Source organism: Coregonus clupeaformis, chromosome 8, assembly GCF_020615455.1.
Source record: "Coregonus clupeaformis isolate EN_2021a chromosome 8, ASM2061545v1, whole genome shotgun sequence".
Taxonomy (NCBI): Eukaryota; Metazoa; Chordata; class Actinopteri; order Salmoniformes; family Salmonidae; genus Coregonus; species Coregonus clupeaformis.
The window spans coordinates 55,457,548-55,480,987 of record NC_059199.1 but is presented as its reverse complement, the minus strand read 5'-3'; the positions used below and the strand labels follow the sequence as shown (position 1 = coordinate 55,480,987).

Genomic DNA, 23,440 nt, shown 5'->3' with positions numbered 1-23,440 from the left:
CTTCTTCGGGGCATTGATTACATAAGTCGGAAACGTTCCACAGGGATGTTGGTCCATGCTGATGCGATGGCATCATGCAGGTGCAGCAGATTGGACGGCGGTACACCACCGCCACTAGCCTGTACCGTTGACACCAGGCAGGATGGGTCCATGGACTTTTGCTGCCTCTACCAAATCCAGACTCTGCCATCAGCATGACTCAACAGGAACCGGGATTCTTCGGAACAGGCAATGTTTTTCCACTCCTCAGTTGTCCAGTGTTTGCGATCGCGTGCCCACTGGAGTCGCTTCTTCTTGTTTTTAGCTGATAGGAGTGGAACCCAGTGTGGTCGTCTGCTGCCATAGCCCATCCGTGACAAGGATCGACAAGTTGTGCATTACGAGATGCCATTCTGTACACCACTGTTGTACTGCACACATTATTTGTCTGTTTGTGGCCCGCCTGTTAGCTTGCACGATTCTTGCCATTCTCCTTCAACCTCTCTCATCAACGAGCTGTTTTCGCTCACAGGACTGCCGTTGACTGGATGTTTTTTGTTTGTCGCGCCATTCTCGGAAACCCTTAGACACTGTTGTGCGTGAAAAGCCCAGAAGGGCGGCCGTTTCTGAGATACTGGATCCGGCGTGCCTGGCACTGACGATCATACCACGCTCAGAGTTGCTTATGTCACTAGTTTTGCCCATTCTAACATTCAATCGAACAGTAACTGAATGCCTCAATGCCTGTCTGCCTGCTTTATATAGCAAGCCACGATCCATTTTCTTGAACGGGGTGGTGTACCTAATAAACTGGGTGTATATGCATGCAGTTCTCCTCTTGTCTGTCTGTTGTGTTTCATTGATGTGTGTCTGTTTTGATGTGTTCCAGAGTGAAAGACGTGTCCAATAAGGAGGTTCTGGGAATCCTGGTGTCTTACAGAGTCAAGGTCAAACTAGTGGTGTCCCGTGGAGGGTATGTTACATATTGGCTCATACACATGCACTATGGCTCATACACATGCACTACTGTCTGTCTTACATAGATTCATGAAGTGGTTGTAAGTAAACATTTCCACCTGGATTAAGCTGGAACGTTTTCTGAGTATTAGTTCATCTATGCCTGATGTCTGAGTGGTCTCCCACTGGGCACAAACTGGTTGAATCATCAACATTGTTTCAACTTAATTTGTCAACCTATTGTGACATGGAATCAACGTGGAAAATACATTAGAACTGAAAAAAGTCATCAACGTAAACTGTTGTTTTGAGGGTGAAATTTAAACCACAGGATTATGTCATCATGGTATGCAAATTTCAACATAGACAAACCTTGTATAAAATATGTTGAATTTGTAAGTTTAAAACAATGTCAGATTTTCAACATTATATCCACTATCAGAAAAAAAAAACAATAGACTAGGCAGCACCTCCTACTGGAGAATTGAAATATCTACAGCTACCCTTTGGTCTCCCAAGCAGCCCTGCTTAGCTATGATATTTGTCACTGACAATTACCAATGTGCTATCGTGAGAATGATTGAGAGATCTCCACTAAATAGATTCACTGGTGCTATCGAACTCATTCCAAAGGGTCGTTTAAACTTTGCATCTGCACTGTTTCAAGTAAATATGTTTTTGTAAAATTGTCAGTGGAAATTGTTAAAATTCGTCGTTGTGCATCGAGTTGTATGGTTTGTTTAACTTTGCAAACATTTAAAAGTTAAAAATCTGAATCTCAGTAGTCTCTGTTACAGTGGAATTGCCCTAAATCTCCTTCAAGTGCATTGACAATCAAACACAATTCAATATCACATTTGAAATACAATAAATAGCCTATGAACTTGTCGACAAGTTAACACATGATGTGTTGGATTCACGTCTCCATCTCAACCAAAAATAAGTTAAATAATGGGATTAAGCCAGTGGCTCAGATGGAACTTTCCAAACAGTACATACATCTCCTTTAAATTTTGATACTTGGTTGGGTTGTCAACCATACACAATTCATTATTACTTTTGTAATACAGTAAATAGCCTAACGTTAATGCTATTTTACAAGCTAATGTAACATTCAACCTTAAAATGAGTAACACAGGGCCTCCCGAGTGGCGCAGCGGTCTAAGGCACTGCATCGCAGTGCTTGAGGCATCACTACAGACCCGGGTTTGATCCTGGGCTGTGTCGCAGCCGGGCCGCGATCGGGAGACCCATGAGACGGCGCACAATTGGCCCAGCATCGTCCAGGTTGGGGGAGGGTTTGGGCGGCCGGGATGTCCTTGTCCCATCACGCTCTAGCAACTCCTTTGGCAGGCGATGCACGCTGACACGGTCGGCAGTTGTACGGCGTTTCCTCCGACACATTGGTGTGGCTGGCTTCCGGGTTAAGCAAGCAGTGTGTCAAGACGCAGTGTGGCTTGGCAGGGTCGTGTTTCGGAGGATGCATGGCTCTCGACCTTCGCCTCTCCCGAGTCGGTACGGGAGTTCCAGCGATGGGACAAGACTGTAACTACCAATTGGATATCACGAAAAAGGGGTAAAAAGTAACAAAATAAAATAAAAAATGAGTAACAAATCCATGGCCACTTTTTGGGGCAACAATGTATTCTTATGCAATCACATAAAACGTGCTTGTTCAAGATAGCATGCAGAGGTCATCGCAGGTCTATGGAGATCTTCACAATTGAGGTAATAATCTACACAGAATCTGAAACCGCATTGATCACTTGCACCATCTCAACTGCAATCCAGGTCATTTGGTTCTGCTATTAGACACATTAATCTGTTGTATAAATAAACAAAATATCTGTATTCCCATTTGAACTTTGCTGTGCTGTAAATGGTTAAAAGCACAGCGATAGACATTTGGGTGACAACTAAACCAAATCAGACATAATTCTTTAACTTTTGGCTTTCTTTTTGAGTGGGTGAATATAGGCTGTAATCTTATTTTTTATTTTATTTCACCTTTATTTAACCAGGTAAGCCAGTTGAGAACAAGTTCTCATTTACAACTGCGACATGGCCAAGATAAAGCAAAGCAGTACGATAAAAACAATAACAACACATATGGGATAAACAAAAACGTACAGTTAATAACACAATAGAAAATATATATACAGTGTTTGCAAATGAAGGAAGTTATGGAGGTAAGGCAATAAATAGGCCATAGTGTAAAAGAGTTACAATTTAGTATTAACACTGGAATGATAGATGTGCAGAAGATGATGTGCAAATAGAGATACTGGGGTGCAAATGAGCAAAATAAATAACAATATGGGGATGAGGAAGTTGGGTGGGCTAATTACAGCTGGGCTGTGTACAGGTGCAGTGATCGGTAAGGTGCTCTGACATCTGATGCTTAAATTTAGTGAGGGAGATAAGTCTCCAGCTTCAGAGATTTTTGCAGTTCGTTCCAGTCATTGGCAGCAGAGAACTGGAAGGAATGGCAGCCAAAGGAGGTGTTGGCTTTGGGGATGACCAGTGAGATATACCTGCTGGAGCGCATACTACGGGTGGGTGTTGCTATGGTGACCAATGAGCTAAGATAAGGCGGGGATTTGCGTAGCAGTGATTTATAGATGACCTGGAGCCAGTGGGTTTGGCGACGAATATGTAGTGAGGGCCAGCCAACGAGAGCTTACAGGTCACAATGGTGGGTAATATATGGGGCTTTGGTGACAAAACAGATGGCACTGTGATAGACTACATCCAATTTACTGAGTAGAGTGTTGGAGGCTATTTTGTAAATTACATCGCTGAAGTCAAGGATCGGTAGGAAAGGCAGTTTTACGAGGGCATGTTTGGCAGCATGAGTGAAGGAGGCTTTGTTTCGAAATAAGAAGCCGATTCTAGAATTAACTTTGGATTGGAGATGCTTAATGTGAGTCTGGAAGGAGAGTTTACGGTCTAACCAGACACCTAGGTATTTGTAGTTGTCCACATATTCTAAGTCAGACCCGCCGAGAGTAGTGATTCTAGTCGTGCGGGCGGGTGCAAGCAGCGTTCGATTGAAGAGCATGCATTTAGTTTTACTAGCGTTTAAGAGCAATTGGAGGCTACGGAAGGAGTGTTGTATGGCATTGAAGCTCGTTTGGAGGTTTGTTAACACAGTGTCCAATGAAGGGCCAGATGTATACAAAATGGTGTCATCTGCGTAGAGGTTGATCTGAGAGTCACCAGCAGCAAGAGCGACATCATTGATATACACAGAGAATAGAGTCGGCTCGAGAATTGAACCCTGTGGCACCCCCATAGAGACTGCCAGAGGTCCAGACAACAGGCCCCCCGATTTGACACATTGAACTCTATCTGAGAAGTAGTTGGTGAACCAGGCGAGGCAGTCATTTGAGAAACCAAGGCTATTTAGTCTGCCAATAAGAATGGTAGGCCGGGGTAGGGGTAGCCAGGTGGAAAGCATGGCCAGCCGTAGCAAAATGCTTGTTGAAATTCTTGATTATCGTACATTAATCGGTGGTGACAATGTTTCCTAGCCTCAGTGCAGTGGGCAGCTGGGAGGAGGTGCTCTTATTCTCCATGGACTTTACAGTGTCCCAAAACGTTTTGGAGTTAGTGCTACAGGATGCATATTTCTGTTTGAAAAAGCTAGCCTTTGCTTTCCTAACTGATTGTGTATATTGGTTCCTGACTTCCCTGAAAAATTGTATATCGCGGGGGCTGTTCGATGCTAATGCAGTACGCCACAGGATGTTTTTGTGCTGGTCAAGGGCAGTCAAGTCTGGGGTGAACCAGGGGCTATATCTGTTCTTAGTTCTGAATTTTTTGAATGGGGCATGCTTATTTAAGATGGAGAGGAAAGCGCTTTTAAAGAACAACCAGGCATCCTCTACTGATGGAATGAAGTCAATATCCATCCAGGATACCCGGGCCAGGTCAATTAGAAAGGCCTGCACGCTGAAGTGATTTAGGGAGCATTTGACAGTGATGAGGGGTGGTTGTTTGACCGCGGACCCATTACGGACACAGGCAATGAGGCAGTGATCGCTGAGATCCTGGTTGAAGACAGCGGAGGTGTATTTATAGGGTAAATTTGTCAGGATGATATCTATGAGGGTGCCCATGTTTACGGATTTAGGGTTGTACCTGGTAGGTTCCTTGAGTCAACACATGATAGTGCCTGGGGAGTAGGAGTGATATTGGGGGCTACAGGGCCTGGGTTACAAAGGAGCTATCTGAGGCAGGTTGAGCGGGACTGGGGGCTCTACAGTGAAATAGTACAATAAGAACTAACCGAAACAGCAATAGGCAAGGCATATTGACATGGGAGAGAGGCATAAAGCAATCACAGGTGTTATTTGAGAGAGCTAAGACAACAGCTGGTAATGGCGACGAAAGTTTGGGCTGAGGCTAAACAGATAAACAGGATGGGGTACCGTATAAAGGAACAGCCTTTAACAGCCTGGCTCGAGGCTAGCTCAAGGCTAACTGGTGCTTGCTTCGGGACAGTGGTGATTAGCCAACAACAACAACAGCCATTCGGTTATTGATCAATGTCTCAACCAAATATTACCCAATTATCCACGTTGAAATGATGTGGTGTGCCCAGTGTGCTGGCATTGCTTTAACATTACTGTGTATGTCCTCTGTACAGCGATGTGTCGGTGGAGCTGCCTTTTGTCCTGATGCACCCCAAACCCTCAGACCAACTCATTTCCAGACCTCAATCAGGTACAGACCAATGTGTGTGTGATCGAGAAAAATAAATTTTAGAAATAAAGTGTTTTGCAGTGATATTTACCTGTTTTGCAATGTCATTACTTTATCCCACAGCCATCCCAGAAACAGATGCCCCAGTGGACACTAACCTGATAGAGTTTGAGACAAAGTAAGAGAGAAAGAGAGAGGGTGTGTGTCTCAGATTTCAATTTAACCTTGTTTGTTGTTGAACACAATTTTAATCTCTTCCTCTTTCTCCCTCCCTCCCTTCCTCCATTCATTCCTTCCTCTTCCCTCTCTCTCAGTAATTTCTCTCAGGATGATGACTTTGTGTTCGAGGACTTTGCCCGTCTGCGACTGAAAGGAATGAAGGACGATGAGGATGACCACTTCTGCTAGTTCTCCCTCCCTCAGGACCAGGCACCCAAACCTGGGGAGAGCAGCTAGGCGAGTCACTGGTCTAGTCTCGGCACCAGACAGTAGGCCCAACTCCAGAAAAGGGGTGCAGGAGCACTCAGATATTTTAAAAAGCCTCCTCCCTTTCTCTTCTTATTCTTCTTTTTCTCCCCTCTTCTTTCTCCTACATCTGCGATGGCATTGTTCATTTCTACTCCTTCGTTTTGTCACTCCTTTTGTTTGAAAAACAGAGATAATGAGAGAGAGAGGGAGATATTTATAGGGAGTGTCGAGTCGACTGTCTCTGTTTTAGGAAATAATTATATACGTTTTGGGTCCATTCGTTGATTCAGGGTTGATCTTATATGTTCTATACAGTTGTGGTCAAAAGTTTTGAGAATGACACAAATATTAATTTTCACAAAGTCTGCTGCCTCAGTTTTTATGATGGAAATTTGCATATACTCCATAATGTTATGAAGAGTGATCAGATTAATTGCAATTAATTGCAAAGTCCCTCTTTGCCATGAAAATGAACTTAATCCCCCAAAAACATTTAGACTGCATTTCAGCCCTGCCACAAAAGGACCAGCTGACATCATGTCAGTGATTCTCTCGTTAACACAGGTGAGAGTGTTGATGAGGACAAGGCTGGAGAAGGTGACAAGGTGAGCGCTACCATCAGTCCTGTGTCATGCCAACAGTAAAGCATCCTGAGACCATTCATGTGTGGGGTTGCTTCTCAGCCAAGGGAGTGGGCTCACTCACAATTTTGCCTAAGAACACAGCCATGAATAAAGAATGGTACCAACACATCCTCCGAGAGCAACTTCTCCCAACCATCCAAGAACAGTTTGGTGACGACCAATGCCTTTTCCAGCATGATGGAGCACCTTGCCATAAGGCAAAGGTGATAACTAAGTGGCTCTGGGAAGAAAACATCGTAATTTTGGGTCCATGGCCAGGAAACTCTCCAGACCTTAATCCCATTGAGAACGTGTGGTCAATCCTCAAGAGGCGGGTGGACAAACAAAAACCCACAAATTCTGACAAACTCCAAGCTTTGATTATGCAAGAATGGACTGCCATCAGTCAGGATGTGGCCCAGAAGTTCATTGACAGCATGCCAGGGCGGATTGCAGAGGTCAACACTGCAAATATTGACTCTTTGCATAAACTTAATGTAATTGTCAATAAAAGCCTTTGACACTTATGGAATGCTTGTAATTATACTTCAGTATACCATAGTAACATCTGACAAAAATATCTAAAAACACTGAAGCAGCAAACTTTGAAGACTTTTGACCACGACTGTAGGTCCCACTTTATAAGAAGCGGGCAGACAGACAGATATACGTTTGTAATTATATACATGATTGAATACCATGTAACTAGGGTGGCAAAATTCCGGAAACTTTTCCAAAATTCCCCGGTTTACCTGAAATCCGGTTGGATGATTCCAGATTTCCTGCTTATTCCCTCCTGATTCTGGGATCTTCCAACCGGGATTTCTGGAAAACCTGGGAATTTTGGGAAAGTTTTGGGAATTTGTAACTTGAATGTACAGGACTACATTGCTGCACAACTACTTAGAGGGAACGTGAGTTTAATAGTTTATGCAATTACATTGTTATTACATGGTTATAACCTGTTATTACACTGTTATTACTTTGTTATTATCAGTGGTGTACTGGAGGGTAAACGCACCTAAACGCTGTTTGCGCAGCATTTTTTTCGCGAGCGTTTACCCACCTTTTGCGGGAAAATGCATTGAAAGTATAGGGAGCATTACTTTACTCACCGCGAACGGTGATCAGCGTTTACCCACCTATTTCTTTTACCACTACATCACTGGTTATTATGCTACTATTATCATTATCATTACACCTTTTCACTTATCCTTAACACACACTCATTACCCAATTTGTAATAACTCAATACCCAATACTCTACCCATTATGGCAAGTGTAGAACGATTACATATCGTCACAGTGAGGGAGGGAGTGAGTGCAGTGCACTTACAGTGAGGAAGGGTGTGAGTGTAGTGCACTTACACTGAGGGTGCGAGTGTGGTGCACTCATCGTAAGGATGCAGGGAATCATATGTACAGACAGTGTGGCCTTTTCTGTTATGGACTACATAGGAGACGTCCGGCAACAAAACCTACACACACACACACACCCTACATGCAATGAATGCCATGAACACGATAAATAACTATTATTTTACGTTAATGATTTGCCAAAAGTCAGGTGGCATGTCCTGGTTGCAGTTTGATTGAACCCCACCGTCAATAAGATTAGGGCTCATGTCTAAGATGTACTGTACTGAGCTAGGATCAGCCCCCCCTCCCCGTCCCTTCCATGTAATGTTATTCATTATGATCAACCAGGCCAAAACTGATTCTAGATCAGCCAAGGAGATTTTTTGATAGAAGTCACAAATGTGTGTTCAATTGCACCCCTGGTGTGTGATGATCAGTACTGCAGTCTTCTGCAGGTCTCTTGAATATACTGTAGATTCTGGAAAGAAAGTTTGATGCAGGTTGAAGTTTTCCCCTAATCACTGATAACAGGGTCAGATTGTTTTAATCAGTGTAATGGTAAATGTTATGATTGAGGGTAGGGTTATCTGATCCTAGATCTGTGGTTAAGGTATCTTCTACCTCAAATCTGCTAAGTTTATAATTAACCAATCTCTCAAACCTACCAGCATCCAACATTAGCCTCAATCATCAGAATAACCAATGTAGGGAGGAGTGGAAAGATAGATGGGAGGAAAGATGGGAAACGCCAGGCAAGGGGGATGGGAGGTAGGGAAATTAATGGGGGAGAAATAATTATATTTTTGTCGTTGTAATAATCGCCAGAGATATGTGTACTTAAATGTTGCCATAATTTTTTTTAATTCTAAAGACATTTTATTTTTCATTATTAAAAAGTCATAAGTGATATAAACTAACCTTATGATAATTCCCTGCTGTATTCTCTCAACTGCTGTAAATATTATTACTGTTCTGTTCAACTCAACAGCCAATAGGAAGGAGTTCACTATAGATCACTGCAGTCCAATCAGAGCACAGTTTATAGGATAGTCAGTCAGACTCCCCAATCCAGGTTCTCCAGGACCTCTTAGTATGCTGGTGTTCACAGTTAAAATTGTGTAAATTAAACTTAAAACATTCTTCATCAATTGAATGTTGTTTCATAAATCCATGTTAAGGTCAATAAATAAGTTCACTTTTGAATTGTATAGGAAACCGGTATAACCAGGATATGGAGAGATAGAGTGAATCCCAAACCACCCCCTTGCCCCTACCAACTCGCTCGGAGGACCCTCCGTTGTCACGTGTTGCTGACGTAACTCCGATGGTGACTTCTAGAGAGTGACGATGGGATCAATAAACCCATCAACTTTGGGACACACTCCTGACTTGAATGAATAATACGAGCATGAAATTATAATTAACAAATCCCCTCTGCCGTTTTACAAGATATACACCTCAGTAACAGTTAAACATTTAATTTGGGAGGTACTTAATCTTTTACATGTGTCAAGTCTTGAAATCAGACATAAACAAATGCACGTGGCATATAATTAGGCACGCCTCTACATTCCTTTGTATGAAATTGGTCAAACTCCAAACATATCGCTCTGAAGACTGCAGCCTTGTTATCTGAGAGTCTAATTAGCACTTACACCCTTGATAATTTTCACTCCCTCAGCTTTGGGACACTTGTGCAAATGGTGGAGGCAAGTGTGAACGCGCAAATGGAGGGGCGATGGGAAGAGGATGATTTGGGATTCAACCATAGGCTACTGCTGTAGTATCTAGATTGTAGACACTTGATAGGATAGTACAGAGAAGTACATTGCAGTCAATTATGGGTATATGTGTGTCTATACTGGTGTGTAGGTGCAGAACAAAGGTAGATAAGGAGGATTGATTGATTGCAACTTGGCTCATTTATCAGATTGGAAATCACTGTGTTTGATCAGGTTATAGATTTATATAACATAAAAACATAAAAGGTGAAAAGTATCCACCTTATGTACAGTTCAGAAGGATAAGCTTCAACAACTACAGCAAACCAAGAGCTACAAATTACTAAGCCAGCAAATGCAATGTAACAACAATGATCACCTCTCATAAGATGTATTTTAATATCAGGGCAGAGGTGTGTTAAATTGATTTGATTGTAACTGTCGCCATTTTGGTTTAATGACAAGAATGTGTTTTTTTCTTAACAATGTGTTGCCTAATTCAACAACTTTCCATGGTTAACAAGAGTTATATTGGTCACGTTAACAAAACATTTTGTACATTGGTTGGTTTTTACACATTTGAACGCACCCAGATGATGATGATGATGATGATGATGATAGAGGTTGTACAATTATAGAAATAGAATTACTAGAATGGAAATCTGCATTCAAGTTAATGTTTTGCTTTTGTGTAAATATATTTCCAGCGGTGTGATGTCAGTCACAACACATTGGTTATGAAGTCCCACATTAAGGTTATAAAGGTTCATAAGAAGGTTATGAAGCTCATACTCTGTTCATGTTATGAATGGATTGACGCATGGCATGGTATTCTAACAATGTACTGTCTTGCAACAGTATGGGAAATGTTGTGATATTTGTGATATAGAACTTTTAGAACCTCCAGAAACTCTTAGGGACCATGTAAAATTTACAATTTTTTGGTAACTCTGTACCTTAATTGGCATCTTATGAAGCCTAATGAACATTCACAGCACTGTAGAAGCCATAGAGGTGTATTAAACGGTGTAATTAAGCAGTAAGGCCATTATATTGATAATATGTCACAGCTAAGGCCATGGGCCTCTTGTCTTGTTACTATATTATACAGTTACATGTGCAATGAATGTTTAATAAGGCATACGACTTCATAAGAAACAGCTTCAGGTAGAAGTGTTACCAGCTTTTCCTTTTTTTTTTGTAAATCTGAATGCCGATTGTCCTCATGTCTATAAACCAGTGAAGTGTAGAAAAACTTAAAGTAGAAGTTCAGTATTTTACAATTTATCCATGGATTACAGTTTCTCCTGGCCCATAGACTACGTTCTGGGTGAGGAACCATCTAAAATATTAAGTATTTTACTGAACTTCCCCTTTAAAAACAAATATTCTATTTTTGTTCCCTTCAATCTTAGTTGAGGTATCTATCCATGGAAACGCACGCAATCATGTCGATTTGTAGACTGTTGTGTATCGAGTCAGACTTATTTTATTTTAAGGACAATTTAAGCTACTACAAAAATGTAGATTCATAGAGAACTATACTTAAATGCTACCTGATACTTTATCTGTGAATTAATTAAATTAAGACAAAGTATATTGTTATCAAGAAAACCAAGATGCTGTAAAAGCAATATGTTATTTTAGTCAATAAAATGGAACAAAATGACAATGTAAAAGATTACAAAAACATTACAACATTGGAGAATATATGTCGCTTCTTTATTTTGTACTGCATTTTAGAAAATGTCAAATAAAAACGTGTCTGTTTATTTGTAAGTGTGTGTACCTTCTGTGTGTGTTTATACAAGATAAATGTATGCATGACACAAGCAGGAAAACGTAATGAAACACTAACTTTATTACAGAACATTGCCAGATACATTTGACTGATATCATACAAAAATAAAATAAAAGTATTTCAGTCCCCACCTCTCTTCGGCAGGTGGTCCTAAAACACCATGGTGACAGCAAGCGATGGAAACATCCACCTACTGCGCTCTGCCGAGTGCCGACCATGTGTGCTCTCTCAGGGTTGTGGATCCAGCATGACTTCGCAGGTGCGTCCCAGCTCTCCCAGTTTGACCCTGGCATATTCTGCTCGGTTCAAGGCCATCTGACAGTCTTTCCTGGCTGAGTATGTGGAGCCTTCGTGGGGCTGGCCTGTGGCAACCTACAAGGGACAGAGGGAGAAAGGGAGAAATGTTAGTGTTCAGTTAGGTGAATGTGGGCCGTTCTGGCTCGCACAAGGCTACACTACTAGGTGAATGTGAAACATGCATAACTTTGATGTAGAAAAATGTAGGCCACATGAGAGCTATATCTACACTACCAAGTTACACACAGTACCAGTCAAACGTTTGGACACACCTACTCAATCATGTTTTTTTCTTTATTTGTACTATTTTCTACATTGTAGAATAATAGTGAAGACATCAACACTATGAAATAACATGTAGTAACCAAAAAAGTGTTTTAAAAAATCAAAATATATTTGAGATTCTTCAAATAGCCACCCTTTGCCTTGATGACAGCTTTGCACACTCTTGGCATTCTCTCAACCAGCTTCATGAGGTAGTCACCTGGAATGCATTTCATTTAACAGGTGTGTCTTGTTAAACGTTAATTTGTGGAAATTCTTTCCTTCTTAATGCGTTTGAGCCAATCAGATGTGTTGTGAAAAAGTAGGGGTGGTATACAGAAGATAGCCCTATTTGGTAAACGACCCAAGTCCATATTATGGCAAGAACAGCTCAAATAAGCAAAGGGAAACGACAGTCCATCATTACTTTTAGACATGAAGGTCAATCCGGAAAATTTTAAGAACTTTCTTCAAGTGCAGTGGCAAAAACCATCAAGCGCTATGATGAAACTGGCTGTCATGAGTACTGCCACAGGAAAGCAAGACCCAGAGTTACCTCTGCTGCAGAGGATAAGTTCATTAGATTTACCAGCCTCAGAAATTGCAGCCCAAATAAATGCTTCACAGAGTTCAAGTAACAGACATCTCAACATCAACTGTTCAGAGGAGACTGCGTGAATCAGGCCTTCATGGTCGAATTGCTGCAAAGAAACCACTACTAAAGGACACCAATAAGAAGAAGAGACCTGCTTGGGCCAAGAAACACGAGCAATGGACATTAGACCGGAGGAAATCTGATGAGTCCAAATGTGAGATTTTTGGTTCCAACCGCCGTGTCTTTTTGAGACACAGAGTAGGTGAACAGATGATTTCCGCATGTGTATTTCCCACCGTGAAGCATGGAGGAGGAGGTGTGATGGTGTGGGGGTATTTTGCTGGTGACACTGTCTGTGATTTATTTAGAATTCTAGGCACACTTAACCAGCATGGCTACCACAGCATTCTGCAGCGATACGCCATCTCATCTGGTTTGCGCTTAGTGGGACTATAATTTGTTTTTCAACAGGACAATGACCCAACACACCTCCACGCTGTGTAATGGCTATTTTACCAAGAAGGAGATTGATGGAGTGCTGCATCAGATGACCTGGCGTCCACAATCACCTGACCTCAACCCAATTGAGATGGTTTGGGATGAGTCGGACCGCAGAGTGAAGGAAAATAGCCAACAAGTGCTCAGCATATGTGGGAACTCCTTCAAGACTGTTGGAAAAGCATTCCAGGTGAAGCTGGTTGAGAGAATGCCAAGAGTGTGCAAAGCTATCATCAAGGCAAAGGGTGGCTACTTTGAAGAATCTAAAATATATTTTGATTCGTTTAACACTTTTTTGGTTACTACATGAGTCCATATGTACCATTTCATATTTTTGATGTCTTCACTATTATTCTACAATGTAGAAAATAGTACAAATAAAGTAAAACCCTTGAATGAGTAGGTGTGTCCAAACTTTTGACTGGTACTGTATATATATTTCAATTCACGGCATGGCACACTGTGTGCGAGGGCATGCATGTGTGTCGATCTGTGTCTGTGTCTTCTTTCTCCTACCTGTGTGAGGTACTGATCTGGGACCGGAACTCAGTCTACTCTAACAGAGCTAGTGAATTTACTAAGCTGACTGTCTGTGCGTCTCTGTGTCCCCTCTTACCTGTGTGAGGTAGCGCATCTATGAGCTGAGCTCAGTCTCCACTCTGTTGACGGCCCCAGTAAACATGCAACTGTGTCTTTCTGTGCGTGCATGCGTCTCTCTGTGTGCGTGTGTTACCTGTGTGAGGTATCTGATCTGTGAGCTGAGCTCAGTCTCCACTCTGTTGACGGATCCAGTAAACTGGCTGAGCTGTCTGTCCAGGAAACTGGCGTTGTGCTTGTCTTTAGACAGCTCCAACACAATGTTGCCTAGAGAAGATTAACAAAGAAAACAGAATTAGGCCTACAGCTTATGTAATTACTTATAGAAACTGGCATTGCTTGTCTTAAACCACTACAGACATTGAGAAAATAGAGCGACAATGAATGCCCATTCTTTCTAGAGCTCTATTTCTATTATATAAATGTGTGGCTAGGTACAATTAGTTAGTTAGCGATGTAACGACACAGATACTATTGTTAGCTCTGGTCCAGGGTGAAAGCCCAGCGTTAGCAAGCCGCACTAACGCCCTGGATCAGAGCTAATGTACAGTGCATTCGGAAAGTATTCAGACCCTTTCCCTTTTTCCACATTTTGTTATGTTACAGCCTTATTCTAAAATGTATTAAATTAAAACATTTCCTCATCAATCTACACACAATACCCCATAATGACAAAGCGAAAACAGTTTTGACATTTTTGCAAATGTATTAAATAAAAAACAAATACCTTTTTACATAAGCATTTAGACCCTTTGCTATGAGACTCGAAATTGAGCTCAGGTGCATGCTGTCTCCATTGATCATCCTTGAGATGTTTTTACAACTTGATTGGAGTCCACCTGTGGTACATTCAATTGATTGGACATGATTTGGAAAGGCACACACCTGTCTATTGCAGTTGACAGTGCATGTCAGCGCAAAAACCAAGCCATGAGGTCGAAGGAATTGTCCGTAGAGCTCTGAGACAGGATTGTGTCAAGGCACAGATCTGGGGAAGGATACCAAAAAATGTCTGCAGCATTGAAGGTCCCCAAGAACACAGTGGCCTCCATCATTCTTAAATGGAAGAAGTTTGGAACCACCAAGACTCTTCCTAGAGCAAGCAGCCAGGCCAAACTGAGCAATCGGAGGAGAAGGGCCTTGGTCAGGGAGGTGACCAAAAACCTGATAGTCACTCTGACAGAGCTCCAGAGTTCCTCTGTAGAGAAGGAAGGGAGAACCTTCCAGAAGGACAACCATCTCTGCAGCACTCCACCAATCAGGCCTTTACGGTAGAGTGGCCAGTAAAAGGCACATGACAGCCCACTTGGAGTTTGCCAAAAGGCACCTAAAGGACTCTCAGACCATGAGAAACAAGATTCTCTGGTCTGATGAAACCAAGATTGAACTCTTTGGCCTGAATGCCAAGTGGCACGTCTGGAGGAAACCTGGCACCATCCCTACGGTGAAGCATGGTGGTGGCAGCATCATGTTGTGGGGATGTTTTTCAGCGGCAGGGACTGGGAGACTAGTCAGGATCGAGGGAAAGATGAACAGAGCAAAGTATAGAGAGATCTTTGATGAAAACCTGCTCCAGAGGGCTCAGGACCTCAGACTGGGGTGAAAATTCACCTTCCAACAGGACAACAACCCTAAGCCCCCAGCCAAGACAACGCAGGAGTGGATTTGGGACAAGTCTCTGAATGTCCTTGAGTGGCCCAGCCAGAGCCTGGATTTGAACCCGATCGAACATCTCTGGAGAGACCTGAAAATAGCTGTGCAGCGACGCTCCCCATCCAACCTGACAGCGGTTGAGAGGATTTGCAGAGAAGAATGGGAGAAACACCCCAAATACAGGTGTGCCCAGCTTGTAGCGTCATACCCAAGAAGACTTGAGGCTGTAATCGCTGCCAAAGGTGCTTCAACAAAGTACTGAGTAAAGGGTCTGAATACATGTAAATGTGACTCCACACTGCCCTTACCCACCTGGACAAAAGGAACACCTATGTGAGAATGCTGTTCATTGACTACAGCTCAGCGTTCAACACCATAGTGCCCACAAAACTCATCACTAAGCTAAGGATCCTGGGACTAAACACCTCCCTCAGCAACAGGATACTGGACTTCCTGACAGGCTGCCCCCAGGTGGTAAGGGTAGGCAACAACACATCTGCCATGCTGATACTCAACACGGGGGCCCCTCAGGGGTGCGTGCTTAGTCCCCTCCTGTACTCCCTGTTCACCCACGACTGCGTGGCCAAACACATCTCCAACACCATCATTAAGTTTGCTGACGACAACGGTTGTAGGCCTGATCACCGACAACGATGAGACAGCCTATAGGGAGGAGGTCAGAGACCTGGCAGTTTGGTGCCAGGACAACAACCTCTCCCTCAACGTGAGCAAGACAAAGGAGATGATCGTGGACTACAGGAAAAGGAGGGCCGAACACGCCCCCCTTCACATCGACAGGGCTGAAGTGGAGCGGGTCGAGAGTTTCAAGTTCCTTGGTGTCTACATCACCAACAAACTATCATGGTCCAAACACACCAAGAATGTCGTGAAGAGGGCACGACAACGCCTTTTCCCCCTCAGGAGACTGAAAAGATTTAGCATGAGGAAGGCCCAAAAAATTGTCGAAGACTCCAGTCATAGACTGTTCTCTCTGCTACCGCACGGCAAGCGGTACCGGAGCGCCAAGTCTAGGTGCAAAAGGCTCCTTAACAGCTTCTACCCCCAAGCCATAAGACTGATGAACAATTAATGTAATGGCCACCTGGACTATTTGCTGCTATACTATTTGCTGCTACTTGCTGTTTATTATCTATGCATAGTCACTTTACCCCTACCTACATGTACAAATTACCTTGACTAACCTGTACCCCTGCACATTGACTGGGTACCGGTACCCCTTGTATATAGCCTCATTATTGTTATTTTGTGTTACTTTTATTTAAAAAAAAATTATTTAGTAAATATTTTCTTAACTATTTTCTTAAAACTGCCTTGTTGGTTGTTGTCATTATGGGGTATTGTATGTAGATTGATGAGAGGGAAAAATACAATTTAATACATTTTAGAATAAGGCTGTAATGTAACAAACTGTGGAAAAGGGCAAGAGGTCTGAATAATTTCCGAATGCACTGTATATCTAACTAGCTAGGTATGCGTTTGTTATTACAATGTATTTGAACTGTTGTTGATGAATGCATGGGTAGACTAACCAGCGCACTGCAGAATCGTTGCAATTTGATTCTCCACCTCTTCCAAAGCTCGCAGTCGGTCATTCGCCATCAGGATCAATTTCACTCACTGGGAGTAATAAAAAAATAGACAAACGAATCTTACCAGAAGCGGCTACGGCACACTATCGTAGCAAACAGGTTGTTAATTCAATACATTAATCCAAAATGCAGCCCAACTCCTGCATAATGCAAAAAAAAAAACACTACAGAAAGCGAACATCAACAAAACAAAAACCTTTCCGAGTAAGGACGCATATAATTGACGTCAACATCTTCATTGCCTAAATACTTCCGTCGCATAATTCAGACGTTTTAGCGTGGCGGAGTGGGAAGATGGCTGCAACAGCGGCTTGGATGCATGGCCCCTCCAATATACGGCTAACCGAGGGTTTCGTGTCTGTTCTGAAAGAGCAGCGGCCCGAATATTTACCTGCACTTTTAGCGAATTACCGGGAGCATGGCGTGTTCTCGACTCAGGTAAAATTGGCCAGCTATTCTTGGAATTGGCCACGCATGGCATCACGTCTGCGCTCCAGTCCGTAGCATATGTCTCAATGCAATCGACTCGTGCTAGTCTTTGTTTTTCCCTTGCTGTATGCTATTGTGTCATATATCTTGCTACATAGCCAACTCTAATGTCGTTTTGCTTCTAAAGTTTGTATAACAGTGTTGATCGCCTGGTTGCTGTCACTTACTTCTCGCTCCTATCCCCCAGAGTACCGGAGCTGTCGGTGGTCTCGTGGGACTCAGCAACGCCAAACTCGGCAACAGCAAAACCAAGTTCGAGGGTCTGTGCCTTCTCTCCGTGCTGGTCAAAGACAGTTCTAGTGATGTGTTCCAACAACACTGTCTCTCATGGCTACGGTCCCTACAACAGGTCATACAGGTAAGACACTGTATGAAGACACCTGTAGACCAGTGCTTGACTTGGGAAGGAGCTCAGGAAGAGTACCACCACCTCAAATGTTCTACTGCTTGAGCTCCTGTGTCTCTTATAGAATATTAGCTCAAAATTGAGTACCGACACCTATTTCAGTCCAAGTCAAGCACTGCTGTAGACTTTCACGATAAACACACACACACACCAGAGATACAAGAACTGGAGAGGCATCTGTCCAAAACATTCAATCCAAGACACACACCTGTACAGCAAAACACATAACCCAGAGAGAGACACACATTTTATGAATTTGCTTAATCAAATGTGGATGGGGACATCAAAGAACTGGGCTAAATCTCTTAACATGTCTTATTTAAAAAATCTACTTAAGCTAATTCAAACCCTTTTTTCCTATATCCCACAGTCCCAGGCCCCTCTCCCTTCCATCCAGCTAGCAGTGGGTGTCCTCCAGGACCTGCTCCAGTATTCCTCCCAGCTACCTGAGCTGGCCAGGGAGGTGGGCCTCAACTCTGTCCTGGGGATCCTCACCTCCCTGCTAGGCCTCAAGTCTGAGGTAAATTAGGGCTGGGGAATAGCTTGTAGTAGATAACTATGTAAGATGGAGGATACTAAAGCAAAAAGGTGGCAGTGAAATACTAGTGATTCATTCTACTACTAGAGCAGAATTCAGGCAATTGCTTTTATTTATTTTGTTGGATCTAATCGATATTAGCTGACTGCAAACAGAACATTTATCAATAGATCAATTTGTGGATTGTAGCATACAGTGTGGTTGTAAAGTAACAGTGTGTGTATGTTTAGTGTCACCTAGCTGCCATGGAGGGGATGACCGCATGTATGACCTTCTATCCTCGAGCCTGTGGCTCCCTGAGGGTGAGTATTAGAACATACTCATTTACTATATTACAAATACGATACTCTTTTAGTACATCATATTTGGGAGACATTGTGTTGTTGTTATGGATGTTGTTGTTTTATCTCTGTCTGACTATTTGTCTTCGACAGGACAAACTGGGTGCCTATTTCTTATCCAAAATGGACAGTGCCAACCCAAAAGTACAAGAGGTTTGTCTTCAGTTTATTTGTGACCCACCACCTGGATTCGGTCCTATGTAGCAAAATTTGAAATTGTGTTTTTTACATTGGATAAAAGTAGAGACTCCGATCTTGAAAATGGTATATCGTACACTGCAGTTGAGCAACAATGGGAAAGTAATTCTGCTTTGAAAGTTGATAAACTTGTAACCCCACTTTTGAGAAAATGGCCCGTGAATATTTTCGTACACGTACTGGAGAGCTCTTCTTTGTCTACAGCCATTCAGCATCCTTCACACCCTCTTAAGCCTTAGCCCCACCCATCTCTTTAAGGATTCACAGTGTAGTAAACAACCACATATTTCAAGACTAAATGTGGTGAAAGTAGTAGCAAAAATACACTATCTAGTCCTTGGCCTATATCCTAATCTGATTTTGGTGCAGGTCATGTTGTTCTTCACATTACCGTTTCTGGTAAACACACTATATCAAATAAAACAAAGTTTATTTGTCACATGCACAGGATACAGAAGGTGTAAACGGTACAGTGAACTGGTTACTTGCATAGTGGAGTCTTTGGTTTAGACATGTAGCTAGCTAAACAATTAACCATAATCCCAACTCTAATGCCGCGTTCAAAACAACTGGGAAGTCAGGGGGGAAAATTAACTCTGACTGGGGAAAAATCGATTTGAACGGTCATCCAACTCGGAATTCCAACTCGGGCCTCTTTCTAGAGCTCCGACCGGAACATCACTGATGTCATGATTTGACCTCGTACTTTTCAGAATTCCCAGTTTTGAACGTGGCAATACTACCATGCATGAATCTGCAGGTAGCTAAAGCTAACCAACTAGGTTCAATGTTAGCTAGCTGGCTAACATTAGGCTATAACTAGCAATGCAAATGAATTTCTGAGATACTAATAATATTACTACACCAATCATACACGTAACATTAGCTAGCGAGTCAGCCAGCTAACATTAGCTAGCTAGCTAACAGCACTCTTTAACTTGCAATGAAAATGACTTTCTGACAAAATTAGAAACTAATAATATCTGAAAATGTAGCTATACTCTTACCCATATACATGGATGAACGCTTCTCTCTCTGTCACGGATGCCATGGTTGCCCTTAGTTTGAAGATGTAATCCGGAGACGTGTTTTATACAACAGCCTTTTTTCTGTGCTCTTTTTGGACTCTCCACATTTGGCAATCCTCTTTCTGCTTCCACCAGGCATTCCACTGATTTCAAAACTCGGTCAATTTCTTCAGTGACAACGACACCGTTTCTTCCCCACCATTGTCATCAGAAGACTCTACAATGTCTGGTTCAATGAAAATGTTTTAACCTAAATCAAGGATTTCGTCATTCTGATTAATTTTCTAAGTCAGCATGGCACTATCATCCTCCAGAAAGTAGTCCATCATAACTGTTTCCCACTGAGCTTTGTCGATAGCGCTATTAACCTCTACTTTGATCGTGTGTCCCGTATACAGGACGATTGAGCTAATGTGTGCTAATGTGATTAGCATGACTGTTGTAAGTAACAGCAAACTTTTCAGGACATAGACATGTCTTATATGGGCAGAAAGCTTAAATTCTTGTTAATCTAACTGCACTGTCCAATTTACAGTAGCTATTACAATGAAAAAATGCCATGCTATTGTTTGAGGAGAGTGCACAAAAGCAAAAAAACGTATCACGGCAACTGGTTTGATACATTCACCTCTGAAGGTAAATAATATACTTACATTCAGTAATCTTGCTCTGATTTGTCATCCTAAGGGTCCCAGAGTTAAAATGTAGCATAGTTTTGTTTGATAAAATCAATTTTTATATTCAAATGTAGGAACTGGGTTCTACAGTTTGAACCCCTGATGTCTCTGGCTCCACACCCACCCCGCCCGGCCATATAGTCTGCGTTTATTTTCAGCAAACTTAACGTGTAAATATTTGTATGAACATAAAAAACTCAACAACTGAGACATAAACTGAGCAAGTTCCACAGACGTGACTAACATAAATGGAATAATGTGTCCCTGAACAAAGGGGGGGTCAAAAGTAACAGTCAGTATCTGGTGTGGCCACCAGCTGCATTAAGTACTGCAGTGCATCTCCTCCTCATTGACTGCACCAGATTTGCCAGTTCTTGCTGTGAGATGTTACCCCACTCTTCCACCAAGGCACCTGCAAGTTCCCGGACATTTCTGGGGGGAATGGCCCTAGCCCTCACCCTCTGATCCAACAGGTCCCAGACGTGCTCAATGGGATTGAGATCCGGGCTCTTCGCTGGCCATGGCAGAACACTGACATTCCTGTCTTGCAGGAAATCACGCACAGAACGAGCAGTATGGCTGGTGGCATTGTCATGCTGGAGGGTCATGTCAGGATGAGTCTGCAGGAAGGGTAACACATGAGGGAGGAGGATGTCTTCCCTGTAACGCACAGCGTTGAGGTTGCCTGCAATGACAACAAGCTCAGTCCGATGATGCTGTGACACACCGCCCCAGACCATGACGAACCCTCCACCTTCAAATCGATCCCGCTCCAGAGTACAGGCCTCGGTGTAACGCTCATTCCTTCGACGATTAACGCGAATCTGACCATCATCCATGGTGAGACAAAACCGCAACACATCAGTGAAGAGCACTTTTTGCCAGTCCTGTCTGCTCCAGCGATGGTGGGTTTGTGCCCATAGGCGACGTTGTTGCCGGTGATGTCTGGTGAGGACCTGCCTTACAACAGGCCTACAAGCCCTCAGTCCAGCCTCTCTCAGCCTATTGCGGACAGTCTGAGCACTGATGGAGATTTTGTGCGTTCCTGGTGTAACTCGGGCAGTTGTTGTTGCCATCCTGTACCTGTCCCGCAGGTGTGATGTTCGTATGTTCGTATGATCCTGTGCAGGTGTTGTTACACGTGGTCTGCCACTGCGAGGACGATCAGCTGTCCGTCCTGTCTCCCTGTAGCGCTGTCTTAGGCGTCTCACAGTACAGACATTGCAATTTATTGCCCTGGCCACATCTGCAGTCCTCATGCCTCCTTGTAGCATGCCTAAGGCACGTTCATGCAGATGAGCAGGGACCCTGAGCATCTTTCTTTTGGTGTTTTTCAGAGGCAGTAGAAATGCCTCTTTAGTGTCCTAAGTTTTCATAACTGTGACCTTAATTGCCTACCGTCTGTAAACTGTTAGTGTCTTAATGACCGTTCCACAGGTGCATGTTCATTAATTGTTTATGGTTCATTGAACAAGCATGGGAAACAGTGTTTAAACCCTTTACAATGAAGATCTGTGAAGTTATTTGGTCCTGAAAAAGGGACGTTCATGGTATAAAAGTTTGTTATTAAGGCACATGTTCCAGAAGGCATTTCTGCCAAAAAAACGCACAAAATAAAAAACGTTCAAATGCCTCTTCTGTGAAGTAGTGACATGCCTAGTTTCTTGAAACGGGTCACAGTTTCTTCCATGTCAAATCTATCTCTATTTGTATGCTTTATTTATACAAACCTCATGTTTGTCAACTCCTTCACTTTTCTCCTCCATCTCTCTCTTCCATCTCCATCTCCAGGTAGCATGTGAGTGTTATGGTCGTCTGCCCTGTCTGGGCGGAGTCGTGGAGAGAGGGGGTGGCGGGCGCAGAGCCGAGGGATGGACCAGTCAGCTTCACTGCCTGCTGGCCTCGGCCAATAGCATACTGGCACAACTCTACCAGGGCTCTGAATCAGGTAAAGAATGCTTTTTCTTTCATAAAGTTTGAGTATGAGCGCTGATCTAGGATCAGTATAGCCGTATAGATCATAATGAATAAGATTACATGGTCAGGGGAGACCTGATCCTAGATCAGCACTTCTACTCTGAGATGCTTTCATGAATGATAAAAACATGAAAATTGTCTTCTGGGTTTTACAACCAGAATGATGCTTATCTACTAGGGATGTAATGAGTCACCGATACGCATCGGAATCCGGTTCAAATGTTTTAAGATACGAGTGCACCGGTCCGCGGGAGCCCAAACCGATCCAAATGTAGCATGAATCGGTCAGAAAATCAATTCAAACGTTTACGAACTGCCGATTTCACTAACGGCTTTTACTCATATAATGTTATTTCCCCCATTCGAAAATACCTCTAATCTTTTGTGACTGAATTGATGCGTCCTCTCCTTCAGTAGCCTATCGAACTAAGCATGTAAATGTGTATGACAGTCACTGATCTCCAAGCCAGATAACAACTGTGTCTGGGCACAGAGCGCAGCTGCTCGTGCCAGAGGTAGGCCTACCTCTGATCTTATATTCAAACATCTGCGTGGCACCTTCAGCATTCAAATGCTTGTAAAATGGCTTTTGCAATGTCAAATTATATGGTTTATTAGTTGGGTGACAAGCATTGTAATTTGCTGGGTCATTGTTAC

General features: G+C 42.9%; 3 protein-coding genes across 3 annotated transcripts in view; 2 read left to right on the top strand and 1 right to left on the bottom strand.

Moving 5' to 3' along the window:
- Positions 1-6,494, top strand: part of arrb2b (arrestin, beta 2b) — a 57,794-nt gene extending 51,300 nt beyond the window's left edge. The window contains exons 12-15 of the mRNA XM_041882669.1: positions 869-952; positions 5,588-5,664; positions 5,767-5,821; positions 5,958-6,494. Of these exons, the coding sequence (XP_041738603.1) occupies positions 869-952; positions 5,588-5,664; positions 5,767-5,821; positions 5,958-6,051 (310 nt within the window). The 3' untranslated portion in view covers positions 6,052-6,494. The remainder of the gene's footprint in view (positions 1-868; positions 953-5,587; positions 5,665-5,766; positions 5,822-5,957) is intronic.
- Positions 6,495-11,657: 5,163 nt separating this feature from the next.
- Positions 11,658-17,341, bottom strand: LOC121571286 (mediator of RNA polymerase II transcription subunit 11). Its single transcript, XM_041882671.2, has 3 exons — positions 17,070-17,341; positions 14,003-14,133; positions 11,658-11,987 (listed from the first exon to the last, which is right to left on the bottom strand). Exons 1-3 carry the CDS (start codon positions 17,137-17,139, stop codon positions 11,844-11,846), a joined length of 345 nt encoding a protein of 114 aa, XP_041738605.1. The 5' UTR covers positions 17,140-17,341; the 3' UTR covers positions 11,658-11,843.
- A 47-nt stretch (positions 17,342-17,388) lies between these two features.
- LOC121571285 (proline-, glutamic acid- and leucine-rich protein 1) overlaps positions 17,389-23,440 on the top strand; it is a 22,436-nt gene continuing 16,384 nt past the window's right edge. Inside the window, exons 1-6 of the mRNA XM_041882670.2 lie at positions 17,389-17,567; positions 17,806-17,976; positions 18,395-18,544; positions 18,793-18,864; positions 18,997-19,056; positions 22,598-22,754. Coding sequence (XP_041738604.1) covers positions 17,424-17,567; positions 17,806-17,976; positions 18,395-18,544; positions 18,793-18,864; positions 18,997-19,056; positions 22,598-22,754 — 754 coding nt within the window. The 5' untranslated portion in view covers positions 17,389-17,423. The remainder of the gene's footprint in view (positions 17,568-17,805; positions 17,977-18,394; positions 18,545-18,792; positions 18,865-18,996; positions 19,057-22,597; positions 22,755-23,440) is intronic.

What these genes read in the sequence shown, in the direction of transcription:
- LOC121571286 (XM_041882671.2), bottom strand. Translation starts at nt 17,139, where the DNA reads ATGGCGAATGACCGACTGCGAGCTTTGGAAGAGGTGGAGAATCAAATT. An exon ending in AACGATTCTGCAGTGCGCTG is followed by an intron (nt 14,134 to 17,069) that starts GTTAGTCTACCC and finishes AATCTTCTCTAG; the next exon opens with GCAACATTGTGTTGGAGCTG. An exon ending in AGATCAGATACCTCACACAG is followed by an intron (nt 11,988 to 14,002) that starts GTAACACACGCA and finishes TGTCCCTTGTAG; the next exon opens with GTTGCCACAGGCCAGCCCCA.